The following is a 14,622-nucleotide window of genomic DNA, read 5'->3' on the forward strand; positions in this document are numbered from 1 at the left end:
CTATAATATTGATACCAGAACTATTAAGTAATCTGCATTAGCATCCAATGTAAAATATTTAACATGAAAATGACACAACTTAGATGAACAACATCCTAAACTCCATTTACAGGCAGTCCGTCTACTGCCACGCATACTAATACAAGTGACATTTACTTCGATGGCATCCACCCATTCACAATTGATGAGGCAAGCCAACACAAGTTTGTGTGGAGTCCTTTTTCTTTTATTACCCGGAGCAGTAGAAAGCCTTAAATCATCCTGCGAAGGAGCCGGTTGACGAGGTCCTCCCGGTTTCCAAAGTCCCCACCCTCGCTGTAGTGGTTGGTCTTCTTGCGCCATCCGCCGCGAGGTGTGTTCAGCTTGAAGTGCCACAAGAAGTTGTTGGCCTTCTTAAAGTTCGGCCCCACTGTGTAGATCTCATGGATCAGGTCCTCAATGCAGATGATGCCCAGCTTGCCTGCATGAATAACAAATGTGTTAGATAAGTAACTTTCATGCTTCCTCTTTTGGTTCTCTTTAGCATTACCCATAACATACCTGCCAACCTGTGAACTTAAATTTGTTGAGAATCTCAGACACAACATTGGAAAGGCAAATAGCACACATTTGAAAAAATTATACCTTCAGCACACACCGCTTGTGGAAAACATACTTTTAATAGCGACATTATTGCTACCAATTTTTCCAGCTTCTGGAACTTTTCCGAATGAACTTGTGCTCAAAGCAGGTATGCCTCTGTGTCCGTTCAAAATGAAAAGTCCCCAAAGTATGGTCCCATAGCAAATGGGTGGAATTTTAGCGCAAACAAAATTTGTGAGAAAAACGTGACATTCATAAATACTTTCATAAATAAACTTCACTGGAGCACTCCCAAGAAGGGTTAAAACTACGGGAATGTTTGGTGAAAGTTATTATTCCGAATAGAAGCATTGATGTTTTGGTAGAAGTAAATCACATAGAATAAGCAATTGCTTACAAAGTATAAGGTACAGTATAAGAAGCACAATGCGTGCTGTCCAACTAGCAACATTGTGGATGTTTTATATTATGTGTACACCACTAGCCATGGCACTTTGCATGCTCCCTTGCATGGAGGAAGGAAAAAGATGGGAGCGAGCCTACTGCAATGTGATTAAGGCAGTGTGTGTGGAGGCCCAACACGTAGTGAAAATGTCAGCACACAAAGTATATGTCAGAGCCCGAGGTAGGTTTTAGTACTCTCGGCTTATTTCTTTTTTTTTTTTTTCAATACCCATTTGAAGCTCTTCATATAAACAGTAACAAAACCAAGGAAAAAAAACGAAAAAGATCTTTTTCCTTCCTCCATGTGAGCAGCTGCCGGCCGAGCACGCACCGAATAACAAGTACTCGTTACCAAACACCTTGGCAAATACAGACTTTGCTCTGTGATCACGACGCAAGAGGTCACGTGTTGGGCCACCACTGTGGCTTCACGAAGCTTTCACTTGCCAAGACTGGCTGCATGACGTAATGCTCCCTACTATTTTTTCCCCCTCCATGCTCCCTTGCATGTGTCCGCTTCAATTCAAATTCGCGCTTGTTACTTCGACGGCAAGAAATGAAAGATGAAATCAGTGACCACTTAGCCTCACTTCATGCTGAGGGCAACACCAGGTATGACTTGTCCTTGTTTATGATCAGCTCTGTTTTGACGCTGTTAGGCCTACAGAGACGTTGCCGAGGTATAAAAGAGGTTTGAATTTAACCTAGCAGATGGCGGCGCAGCCTCAGTGGTGATGATGCGTTGAAGATGCGGAATGCTTTTAATGACTAATGGTTCATTGCATTATTTTCTACTCCACTCTACGGTACATAATGACAGTGAGGAGCAAACGCCAACTAGACGCCGCAATGTGGCGAGGGCGAGCATATTTAGGACATTTGATGGCATCGAAGATACATGCACCTTCGATACTGCCCAGCATTGCTTGCAGATCACTGTTACATGTGCAATGTTTAAGCTGCAGTGAGCATTTGCTTCACATAAACAAGTATGTCAAATAGTTCTGGTACTGCACATAGAGTAAGTCCTTGTACAGCACATGCTAAAGCACTCTTCAATGTGGCAACTCATCACTGCTCAGCCACGGAGGTACACTGACACCAGACTCTCTTCAGATACAATTTGATGGCGAGTCGAGCTAGCTGGTTGCTGTTCATAATAGACGTTGAAGCGTAATAGCACTGTACTGTCTGCTATTGTGCTCTATTTTTGTGTGTCCACTGTGGGACTTCAAGATTTGTTATTGTCTACTCTCTTTAGATAAAACATTAAAAATATATGCTTGTGTGAATATTAACTTTTATTGTTTCAAAGCGAACAAGGTTAAACCTCAATATAACGAAGCTGGTAAGATCAGCAATTTGCTTCATTATATTGAAATTCAACCTTTAATGCAAATAAGTAGTCGCCAATAGATTTTTCTTACTCGGAAAGGCGCTGCAGAATTTTCCGAACTATTGGGCAATCGAAAAAAGCTCATCTGGATGAGGAAGATTCATTTTGATAAATTCAGCAGTCGGCTATGAATGATACGGTTTCATGCCACATACGTCGACGATATCTTCTCTGCGGTATGAATTAAGTGAAGTCACCGTCTTGTCTCACCCTCACACACTTTCACTCATACCTAAAGCACACAGTGTACGGGGCGCGATAGGCCAATAAAATCCAAACCAGCGGAAAATACAGCATAGCGGCCCTCAAGATCAGATAGTGTGGCTCGGAATGAGCAATTTAGTCCAGAAAATTAACTTTGGGACCTAAATTCGTCCGAAAAATCGGTCACAAAAATTTATCAGCTCTACGAGAACCCTGAAAATGCATCTATGAAGTTCTAAATATTCATCAAGTCTGAATTTTTGGAGTCCGAAAAATCTGTCGGCGACTGTATTGAGGTTCGAGTGTACATACAGAAGTCATTCTACCTTGAGTTACTGTGAGAATGTGAGCTAGCCAGGAGGGCCAATTCAATGACCGGGCCAATTAATACATGCAGAAAAAATGTCTGGCAATATGCGACTTTCCCTAAGTCCATGGGTGAGGAACAGAGAGAGCTCTCACGCACCAATTTGATTTGTGCACATTTTTCTGACCAAGCCAGTTTTGTTAGCTACTGGCTGGTTAAGGGACAGTGCACTGATTATGCAACAGCCAAAACTGTCAAATGCATTGCTGCAGCAAGAACAAAAGGGTTGCTTCATCATCATCATCATCAGCCTGGTTACGCCCACTGCAGGGCAAAGGCCTCTCCCATACTTCTCCAACAACCCCGGTCATGTACTAATTGTGGCCATGCCGTCCCTGCAAACTTCTTAATCTCATCCGCCCACCTGACTTTCTGCCGCCCCCTGCTACGCTTCCCTTCCCTTGGAATCCAGTCCGTAACCCTTAATGACCATCGGTTATCTTCCCTCCTCATTACATGTCCTGCCCATGCCCATTTATTTTTCTTGATTTCAACTAAGATGTCATTAACTCGCGTTTGTTCCCTCACCCAATCTGCTCTTTTCTTATCCCTTAATGTTACACCTATCATTCTTCTTTCCATAGCTCGTTGTGTCGTCCTCAATTTGAGTAGAACCCTTTTCGTAAGCCTCCAGGTTTCTGCCCCGTAGGTGAGTACTGGTAAGACACAGCTATTATATACTTTTCTCTTGAGGGATAACGGCAACGTGCTGTTCATGATTTGGGAATGCCTGCCAAACGCACTCCAGCCCATTCTTATTCTTCTGATTATTTCAGTCTCATGATCCGGATCCGCCGTCACTACCTGCCCTAAGTAGATGTATTCCCTTACGACTTCCAGTGCCTCGCTGCCTATTGTAAATTGCTGTTCTCTCCCGAGACTGTTAAGCATTACTTTAGTTTTCTGCATATTAATCTTTAGACCCACTCTTCTGCTTTGCCTCTCCAGGTCAGTGAGCATGCATTGCAATTGGTCCCCTGAGTTACTAAGCAAGGCAATATCATCAGCGAATCGCAAGTTACTAAGGTATTCTCCATTAACTTTTATCCCCAATTCTTCCCAATCCAGGTCTCTGAATACCTCCTGTAAACACGCTGTGAATAGCATTGGAGATATCGTATCTCCCTGCCTGACGCCTTTCTTTATTGGGATTTTGTTGCTTGCTTTATGGAGGACTACGGTGGCTGTGGAGCCGCTATAGATATCTTGCAGTATTTTTATATATGGCTCATCTACACCCTGATTCCGTAATGCCTCCATGACTGCTGAGGTTTCGACTGAATCAAACGCTTTCTCCTAATCAATGAAAGCTATATACAACGGTTGCTTATATTCTGCACATTTCTCTATCACTTGATTGATAGTGTGAATATGGTCTATTGTTGAGTAGCCTTTACGGAATCCTGCCTGGTCCTTTGGTTGACAGAAGTCTAAGGTGTTCCTGATTCTATTTGCAATTACCTTAGTAAATACTTTGTAGGCAACGGACAGTAAGCTGATCGGTCTATAATTTTTCAAGTCTTTGGCGTCCCCTTTCTTATGGATTAGGATTATGTTAGCGTTCTTCCAAGATTCCGGTACGCTCGAGGTCATGAGGCATTGCGTATACAGGGTGGCCAGTTTCTCTAGAACAATCTGTCCACCATCCTTCAACAAATCTGCTGTTACCTGATCCTCCCCAGCTGCCTTCCCCCTTTGCATATCTCCTAAGGCTTTCTTTACTTCTTCCGCTGTTACCTTCGGGATTTCGAATTCCTCTAGACTATTTTCTCTTCCATTATCGTCGTGCGTGCCACTGGTACTGTATAAATCTCTATAGAACTCCTCAGCCACTTGAACTATCTCATCCATATTAGTAATGATATTGCCGGCTTTGTCTCTTAACGCATACATCTGATTCTTGCCAATTCCTATTTACTTCTTCACTGTTTTTAGGCTTCCTCCGCTCCTGAGAGCATGTTCAATTCTATGCATATTATACTTCCTTATGTCAGCTGTCTTACGCTTGTTGATTAACTTCGAAAGTTCTGCCAGTTCTATTCTAGCTGTAGGGTTAGATGCTTTCATACATTGGCGCTTCTTGATCAGATCTTTCGTCTCCTGCGATAGTTTGCTGGTATTCTGCCTAACGGAGTTACCACCGACTTCCATTGCACACTCCTTAATGATGCCCACAAGATTGTCGTTCATTGCTTCAACACTAAGGTCCTCTTCCTGAGTCAAAGCTGAATACCTGTTCTGTAACTTGATCTGGAATTCCTCTATTTTCCCTCTTACCGCTAACCCATTGATCGGCTTCTTATGTACCAGTTTCTTCCGTTCCCTCCTCAGGTCTAGGCTAATTCGAGTTCTTACCATCCTGTGGTCACTGAAGCGCACCTTGCCGAGCACGTCCACATCTTGTATGATGCCAGGGTTAGCGCAGAGTATGAGGTCTATTTCATTTCTAGTCTCGCCGTTCGGGCTCCTCCACGTCCACTTTCGGCTATCCCGCTTGCGGAAGAAGGTATTCATTATCCTCATATTATTCTGTTCCGCAAACTCTACTAATAACTCTCCCCTGCTATTCCTAGTGCCTATGCCATATTCACCCACTGCCTTGTCTCCAGCCTGCTTCTTGCCTACCTTGGCATTAAAGTCGCCCATTAGTATAGTGTATTTAGTTTTCACTCTCCCCACCGCCGATTCCACGTCTTCATAGAAGCTTTCGACTTCCTGGTCATCATGACTGGATGTAGGGGCGTAGACCTGTACAATCTTCATTTTGTACCTCTTATTAAGTTTCACAACAAGACCTGCCACCCTCTCGTTAATGCTATAGAATTCCTGTATGTTACCAGCTATATTCTTATTAATCAGGAATCAGACTCCTAGTTCTCTTCTATCCGCTAAGCCCCGGTAGCACAGGACGTGCCCGCTATTTAGCACTGTATATGCTTCTTTCGGCCTCCTAACTTCACTGAGCCCTATTATATCCCATTTACTGCCCTCCAATTCCTCCAATAGCACTGCTAGACTCGCCTCACTAGATAACGTTCTAGCGTTAAACGTTGCCAGGTTCATATTCCAATGGCGGCCTGTCCGGAGCCAGTGATTCTTAGCACCCTCTGCTGCGTCGCAGGTCTGACCGCCGCCGTGGTCAGTTGCTTCGCAGCTGCTGGGGACTGAGGGCCGGGGTTTGATTGTTGTGTTCATAGGAGGTTGTGGCCAAGTACTGCACCAGGGTGGCCAATCCTGCTCTGGTGAGGGAGTGCGTTACCGGTTCTGGTCACCGGGATCAGGCCACACTCCAGGCCTGTTTGTGCAATTTTATCAACACGCGGATTTTTTTTTTTTTTTTTTAATCCGGTGGAAAATTGCCGGCACCGGCATTCGAACCACGGACCTCTTGCACGCGAGGCGGTCGAAAGGGTTGCTTGCTACCACCCAAATTCAGGCAAAACATGCACACTAGTGCTTAATATCTGCATCATTAGTGGCATTCCCTTTGCACCATGTGTCCACGATACACAAGTGCAACGCTTGTTCTGCCTTTCTTTCTTTAGTTCAATTCTTTTTGCCTGAAAAAATATGGCGCTGTGTCAACAGACAGCTGTGCAATCTGCATTAAAATGGGATCTCCTGAAGCTGATCTTTCGATTTCTGATGGCATCACACCAGAACAATGCGATTTTCTGAACTTATGCACAGTTCCTTCTAAAGTTCACGTGAAGAAAATGCTCACTGCAGCCTAAATTTGGCACATGTCGTAAACAGTGACCTGCAAGTGACCAAGCCACTGTGGCCATAACAGCAATCAACAGCTGCACCAAATTACACCTTAATTTGACTGAACTTTCCTTTTTCCGTGTACCATCCTCCTAGGGGGTTTGTCCCAAAACCTTATTGCAGCCTCACTAGCATGGGCGTCTCCAGTATTTGTAGAAAGCTCTACACTGTGTGGATGAGCAGCCACCAGGTTGGGTACTTAGTGCAACAGTTTGCTTTGACATCATCATGCATTCAGCGTGACACTGCTTTGGCACATTTATATCATATTATATGCATCCATTTGGAACTGCTGACATCTAGCACTGTGTTGTGCAGATATTAACACAAACGATCTTGACCAAAAGTGACAAATCTTTATATTTATTGCTCGTCCAAGCAAACTACCTTACTGCTTATATCCTGCATATGATGACCTCATTATGTAGCTAAAAAATATGCAGCCCTCTTCAGGAAGATTTATTATAGATATAAAATAAACATGGTAACTGTGCAACAAAAGAATGCCAAGTTTTTGAAAGTAGAAATAATGACTGACCAAGGCGCTTCTCGATGACAGAGTTGTCAGACAAGGCCACCCTGCGGTCATCCAGGCGTCCGAACCCTCTCTTGTAGATCATCTCCCGCACAGTCTTCAAGTTGGGGTAGCTGTGAGTAGAATGCATAAAAATATTTCATGTGCCACAGCAGAGGTAGGTCGTGAAGAAACAAAGTTTGAATGATGCAATGTCCGAAGACCTTCACAATACAATGAACATTAACATATGCATAACCAGCTATATGAACAAAGGCTTGGTACAATGACTTACAACACCACCCTGATAGGTGACAAAAATTTCGGTGCCTTTCCACTCTGTGAAGAGGGATGAACAGCAAAGCTGTGTATGTGGGCCCCTTAATGGCGAACTGCACCTCCGCCACGGGTCGGGCCGGTATTGCACTATCTTCGGGATTGGTCCACTTACGGGGAGTGCTAACGCCTGCTTCACTGCCACCGCGGGTCGGCTTGGCATTGCACTATCTCCGGGATCAGCCCACGTATTTTTCGCTTACCACAACGACACGAAAATTTCCTTGGACAGTAGACGTATACAGCTTCACTGTTAAAACAAGCATTCTAGATTATCATCTATGATTTATTCTGCCTGTTTTGTGTTCACTCAGTGATGCCATCACACTCGGAGAGGTTTGAAAAGGTGCCACTAACTGCTTGTTTTCACTTGCCGGATATTACACAAAAAAAAGGTGCCTCAACTCACAAGTGCTGCTAACGCATGTGGACAGCAATGTCGGCAATGTCGTCATTACATTACCCGAAGTGTCATGGAAGAGAGTCTGCATTGCGCTATGTGGACAAAGGTTACCACTAGCCCACTATGTGGAGGGCAGTTTTCCCCATAAGCATTCATTTACACGTATTTTTGTGACTTAGTAAGAAACTTTAGCTCAGGGCTAACTCCAGATTTCCCATCCTCATCAGTCACGGCGTACCCGTTTGTGGATGCAACTTATTTTTGCCGTTTCTATGCAGCAGTTGCAAGAAATAGACAATGAACATTGAGCTTTAAGTAAATTGAACATTATGCTTTCCTAAAGTACACCCATTTCACTTCCGAGTGAAATCACTTCAGATGACCGCTTTAGTGAAGGCATTGCCATGTTTGACGGGACATTTGAAATGGTGCATTTCAGTAGTAATTGTGAGATCTTTTTCCCCCCTTGTATTAGTGCTTGCATCAAATAATTAACCTGTGCATGTAATTCGAGGGGGTGATTCAATATTCTTAATGATGAGAAGTAGCATGACTGACTGTAAAATAAATGACTATTTAATCATTATGTAATTATGATGGGTCACTCATCATCAGCCGATAGTAATACATGACTGAAGGAGCTTTTGAAGTACATGTAAAATGTAGAAATGCTTTTATGAGAAAACGTACTGTAGTGATTCTAGGAAGCAGATTTAGGGCCTGTCATTTCTTTTCACGAGAATACAGGAAAACTTACAATCGACAAATATGATATTTAAATTTACAGCTTACATGGAACTGATGCGATTTTTACGAGGATTTTGCAGTAGTCCTACTCACAAACTAGTGGTATGATTCAGAGTGGCGTATAATGCATCAATTTTGTCCACTTTAAATCTGTGGTTAGGTGCCGTTAATTGTGACCAGTTTTCTATTGCCCAGCGAGCTGCCGTTTTTTTTCCCCCCAATATTCGATATACTTAGCAGACATGACTGTTCGTGAGCATTGTACGCACGGGGCTTGTCAGCTCAATATGGCCAGACCTGGTGAGGGGCGCTCCTTTAAGAAAACCTGTACAGCTTCACTGTTACTATGTTACACTCCCTCCTGGTATTTTTCCCTTTCCTCTATGCTGAAATACTACTACAAACAAGCACATTGCAACATGAATCCAAGCTCTTCCCAAAGTAAAACATAAAAAGAAACCTTTAACATGCCATAGTACCACCAATTTATAATTTAATACCATATCTATTCGAATCTATGTTGATAGTTTTTTCAAATAATCATATATCAAATTTTACGGTTGGCTTAGATTCGAGGATTTTTAAGAAATGCGCCAGTTTTACACGACAAATATGGTGTATACCTAGCGCAATCTAAACAAGTCAGTATCACAGCTGCTATTGGCTGCACCAGTAGCTACGTGAGCGACGTAGTATTGTAATGGCACTAAGCAGGCAATGCCACTATAGGAAGTTGTGCTAGCCGCAGAGGCAACGTCAAACGTTCAAGCCGGCCGAGGCTTCAGCATCAATGAGAAAAGCGCCAGTCATTGGAGGGGGCGGGCAATGGGAGATGCTTTTCACGTGCACTGGAACAAGGATGGCATTTACCAGACCACAAAAGTGATGACGTAGAATGAGCTCGGCATGCTCATATTCTATAAATGCAGTCTTCATATTGTGAATGTCGTCCTCCATTTTTATTCGGCCTAAATATGAAGCAAGTTCCCCCCCTCGCTTCAGACTTTCGGTGGTCGGCTTAGAATTGGCGCCAGTCTAGATTCAAATAAATACGGTACTCTCACGGTCAATTTATATGAATGCACTGATTGACAGGTAGGCAGAACAATGTCCAGCAATGTGCAACTTTCTCCAAGTCCCTGAATGAGAAATGAAGAGAGCTCTCGTGCGCCCATTTGATTTACGCACGTTTTTCTGACCAAGCCAGTTTTGTTAGCTACTGGCTGGTTAAGGGACAGTGCACCGAATACACAACAGAAGTACGGGATCACAAATCTCACAACCATGAAGTACCAGTAAACTAGAGATTTTCTTAACATTGAAGACAAAACAGTTCTCTTTAGGGACACATATTAATCCTAGTGTAATATGATGATTTATTATAAGGCACTAGGCACAGTCTTGTTGCACTGGCAGTAGACGAACGCTGATCGCACGCACAGCCGACACAAGAGCGCCTTCTTCGTCTTCCTCTTCACCACACTAGTAACATATACATCACAGGAACTCGCATCTATGTTGTGCACGAAACTTGATAGCTCATAAGATTTCATTCAACATTTTATCACATACCCGCCAACATATAATGAAAAAAGGAGGAGGAAATGCAAGTGCTGTCACACTGTCTACTAATCCAACAGACAACCGACGCTTACTAGAGCGTGATGCAGTGGCATTCAGATACCCGTGCCGACTTCCAAGACATCTACAATATCAATACTAGCATTTAGCATGAGGCCCATAGATGTATCTACAAGTGTTGAAAAATAACAGGATTATGCAGCCAGACAAGCTTGCACTGCGCACAACAAAATTAACCATGCATGAGCAGTGAACAGTCTGCGACTGATGCAGCTGCAAAAACAAGTGAATAAGTTCACAAAGCAAGAGACATTTGACCATCCTTGGCAAGCATTGGCAAGTATGTTACAAGCACTTTGCAACAGAAGTTGTCATTCTGGTGTCATCTCGGCACTGAGAAGGCAAGTGTAATCATTCCAATTGTCAAGGGAACTTCAGCATGATTTTGGAAACCTGTTCTACCCCAGATGCACACATTTTTTCCCCTCAGCCTTGCTAAACAAGCATTTTATTTTTCCAGGTTAAGAAGTGCATCTTGCTTTGTGAAGATATCAAACAGAAGTCTGCAGAAAACGATGGAAGAGGACTGAACAAGCTGCAAACACTCACCCCCAGGCGATGTAAGGCTCAGCAATCCTCAGCATGTTGAGGGTGGCTTTGTTGAGCTTGACAAAGGTGGCGTTGTTGATCTGACGCAGGCGCAACAGCTGCAGCACTTTCCTAGGCTTGGGGCTCACACCGTTGACACTGCATACACACGGGCCAAAGTTGACAAGTGTGAACTCTTCACTGACCTAATCCCTACAGATCACATCTTGGCATCACAAATAGGTGCTTGAGGTCTCATGCACCAGTCAGCTTAATGTTCCCACAGTGAGCTTACATGTTCCCACAGTGGTGACACATTAGACAACAGTCTGGAAAATTTTGTGTAGTCATTCCACAAGCAATGCAAGTACCCATTCTTTTAGCTCTGAAGATTTTTAAACCCTTTCAGTGTCACTCACACACTGGTACGTTTCCACATTTTTGTCTCGCCATGTTCCTACTGACGTTTCTATTGTCAGATAGGAATGAGAGGACCACATGAAGAGCGCATTTGCTATTATCCATGTAATTTTCTCATTTCTGCACAAATAAACCATGGGGTCTGTTCTATAACATCTGGGGGAAAAAAAAGACACTGGAGGTGCATCACCTTCGAAAACACGACACTGAAGGGGTTATAAAACCGTATAAACATGCAAACTTGCGAACTGGTGTGTGTGCGTGTGGGCAGTGGACGAGCTCTTGGTGGCGGCACTTAGGAGCTTCCAGCTAGGTTAGTTTCCAATAGGTATCAGTAGCCAGTAGTTGACACAACAGCTCGAAAATCCTCTCCCTGAACGTAAGCTAGCGCTGGTGACTGAGCAGGAAACAGCTTTGTGAACGAGGCCAAACAGGTGTGGGAATGACCTAGACTGCTTTCCAGCAGCAAAATTGCTGCTTCAAAGTGGGAATCATCCACATCATAGCATCTTTGTAAAGCTGAATGTGTGAAAATTGAACCTTCCTACCAGCCAAGTTTGAAGACTTACCAAGACAATTTCTACAGAAGCAGCCACTGCAGTAGATAAAACAGAAGTGGATTTGTATATGGCTGCGTGCTGGTCACTGAAGCTATATGCTATGCTAAATTCACCTTTTTCAAAGAAAAACTCTTACTTTGGGACATACTGGCACAGCGCTGCCCCCCCTGCCGTTTCCAGCAACCACCAGTGTGTTGCCAGCCAGGGGTTGTATTCTCGGACAATCACTTTCAGAGATAGTTTCACCCTTGCAAGATTTTGGGAGATCGGTCTCAGCACAGTTCTGGCCAGACACGAGACATAGCTCTAATCTTTAGCTGTAGTAAAACGTGCTGCCTAAGCTGTAGGTTACTGTGGCCATTTGAAAGGCATCATACAGTTAGCGTTCACAAACTTGGAGGATGTCTCTATCACACCCTAGTTAATGCTCACGACCCTCATTTCTTCTCTTCTGTCCCAGTAATCAAATCAAAGAGTGTCTCCCTGAAATATCTAACCAAGCAATCTGCAGCAAAGCTTCCAATACAGAAATCTGTATGGGACAACTTTCGATGCAAATTCACAGCTGACAAGTAGAAGTTGATGTCACTTGCAAAGTACATGCCTATGCTACCTTTTTGCATTTGCTGTCCATACGGAAGTACAAATCGCGTGCTGCTCAAACAGCAACAAGAAACGATGCCAACAGTGATTATCTGCTTTCTGTTTAGGGACTAAACGACATTTGGTACATAGATAAAAAAAAAGAATGAAAAATGAAACGGAGACTCATTTCTGCAATGTGCGCTCAAACCATCGACACCTTAATATGGTACCAGTAAAGTAAGATACGCGAGATACTGTGCAGTCTTTCACAGAATCAAGAAAACCCGTGTCACAGGAAACTTCAAGGATAGTACTAAACAAGCAACACAGCTTGGATAGACAGTACGAAGGTTTCGCCTGTGGCGTCCCTACCCCCTGATACGGATGACGACAGCCAGTTTAGGCTCCGCCGGAACGTAGAAGTTGCCCTTGTTCCTAGCCACACGCTTCAGGCGGATGGTGTCGCGCTCTTGTCTCCTGTACTCCTTCACGTACTGCTCGGCCCTCTTGAATATTTCGAGGCGCTTGGCACGCTTGGCCTGTAGAGGAAAACACGCAAGTGACTGTCAAAGCGACGACAGCCCACACACGATGCGGTATCAATAAGACACACGACGCGGCCTCTCACCTTCCTCTGCTTGATAGCATTTTCGAGCTGTTTAACTTTAGAGATGGCACGCTGCTTGCGGCGCTTGAGAAGGGTTTCCGGGACCTCCGGAAGCTTTTGTTTTTCAGGTTTGGCTGTCGTGCTGCACAAACAAAATGCACGCGTTGCACATACCGCTCAATGCATGGCCGACGACACTGTTGCGGAGTGCAGTTTTTATAAGAATTCGGTACAGTTTGGGAAATAAATAACGACAAATACATTTTCAACAAATCTCTAAGTTCACGTACAACGCCGATGACATATTTAAAACAATATTTGAGCACGATGTAGCCCGATTTTCCAAGTAGAAACGGTCGTACTTACGTCGGTGCCATGGCTACCTCGGAAAAGAACACATCCGGGGATCAATGGCGCCGACGGGAACTCGAGTGCCCCAGTGGCAATCGACAGAAACAAAGTTAAGCGAAAACTCCAAAACTATGGCTTCCGAGATTTCCTATGCAGCGCCAGGGTTGCTTTCCTTTTCTCTGGTAGGATATCTTGGAAGCTACGTCTGAGGCTATAGCCGTACATCTAGCAATAATAAACGCCACGGTACGTTTCTATGCGGAGAGATGGCGCACCATTGCCACTGACGTCATAACTGTCACAAACATGGCGATTTAGATGACGATAGAAAGCAATGCGGCTGTTGCTGGAGGTGTGCGATTGTAAACATTCGGATTAGCGCAGCAGCAGTGCTGACCGCTATCTGGCGCTTCTCTTCCGTTGCTCTCCATCACCCGTTAGCGCAGTGCGGGCTTGAATAACGGTGCGTTTCGCGGCGTTGTGCACACCTGAGCTCGTCCCTGGAGTTCGCTCACGTAAAAAGAAAAAAGAAAGAGGCGCATCGGTAGTATTTTGGCGTGCATCGAGCGCCTTGCCTCGGAGAACGTCGTCGAGCTCGGCCTCGGCGCGGCGCCGCCAGAGCTCCTCGCCTGCCGCTTTCCATGCTGCGTGCGTCGGCGCAGCGGCGACGCGACCTTGACGGCTTCGCCCCCGAATCGGAGCAGCCGATACAGCGACGAGGCACTTGCCCGAGTGGGTACGCTTGATCGCCGACGTCGCAAGTCACCGGCAAAATATTATGGTGGTAACAGCGGCTCCTCCACTCAAAACTATGGCGCTGCAGCGGCTGATCTCCGTGCATCGTCGTGAGCGACTCGAGGGATAGGCACCCGGAAAAGAAACATTGTCTGGTGATCTGCGACAGAGTTGCGACAACGATGTCGTCGTCGGGACCGACTCGTCAAAGATCGTTCCGAGACCGGCTGCACGGCATTGGCCTGTCCTGGCAGTAAGTACGATTACGCTTATACACACTACTCCATCGACGCTGTTCCTATGCGCGGGTCGGCGTTGCCGTAAGCCTAATGAGCTAGGTGGGTCCTGCGCGGGGGCCCAGGTGATGTCGGGGCTTAATTTTATGACCGGACGTTGACGCCAGTCGCCGTCGCATGACTGAGTCTAGAGACCTC

At 44.8% G+C, this 14,622-nt stretch overlaps 2 protein-coding genes across 3 annotated transcripts in view; one reads left to right on the forward strand and one right to left on the reverse strand.

Annotated features, from left to right (window-relative positions):
* Positions 1-204: 204 nt before the first annotated feature.
* RpL7 (ribosomal protein L7) lies at positions 205-13,609 on the reverse strand. 2 transcript variants are annotated; one of them, XM_075689915.1, is made up of 6 exons: positions 13,469-13,609; positions 13,124-13,244; positions 12,868-13,034; positions 10,952-11,089; positions 7,300-7,409; positions 205-460 (listed from the first exon to the last, which is right to left on the reverse strand). In XM_075689915.1, exons 1-6 carry the CDS (start codon positions 13,477-13,479, stop codon positions 252-254), a joined length of 756 nt encoding a protein of 251 aa, XP_075546030.1. In that variant the 5' UTR covers positions 13,480-13,609; the 3' UTR covers positions 205-251. The 2 variants fall into 2 exon arrangements, with proteins under 2 accessions (XP_075546030.1, XP_075546029.1); XM_075689914.1 differs by lacking the exon at positions 13,469-13,609 and adding an exon at positions 13,393-13,421.
* Positions 13,610-13,713: 104 nt separating this feature from the next.
* The window catches only part of mtd (TLD domain-containing protein mustard), a 171,781-nt gene continuing 170,872 nt past the window's right edge, over positions 13,714-14,622 (forward strand). Inside the window, exon 1 of the mRNA XM_075689909.1 lies at positions 13,714-14,441. Coding sequence (XP_075546024.1) covers positions 14,371-14,441 — 71 coding nt within the window. The 5' untranslated portion in view covers positions 13,714-14,370. The remainder of the gene's footprint in view (positions 14,442-14,622) is intronic.

Source organism: Dermacentor variabilis, chromosome 4 (assembly GCF_050947875.1).
Source record: "Dermacentor variabilis isolate Ectoservices chromosome 4, ASM5094787v1, whole genome shotgun sequence".
Lineage (NCBI taxonomy): Eukaryota > Metazoa > Arthropoda > Arachnida > Ixodida > Ixodidae > Dermacentor > Dermacentor variabilis.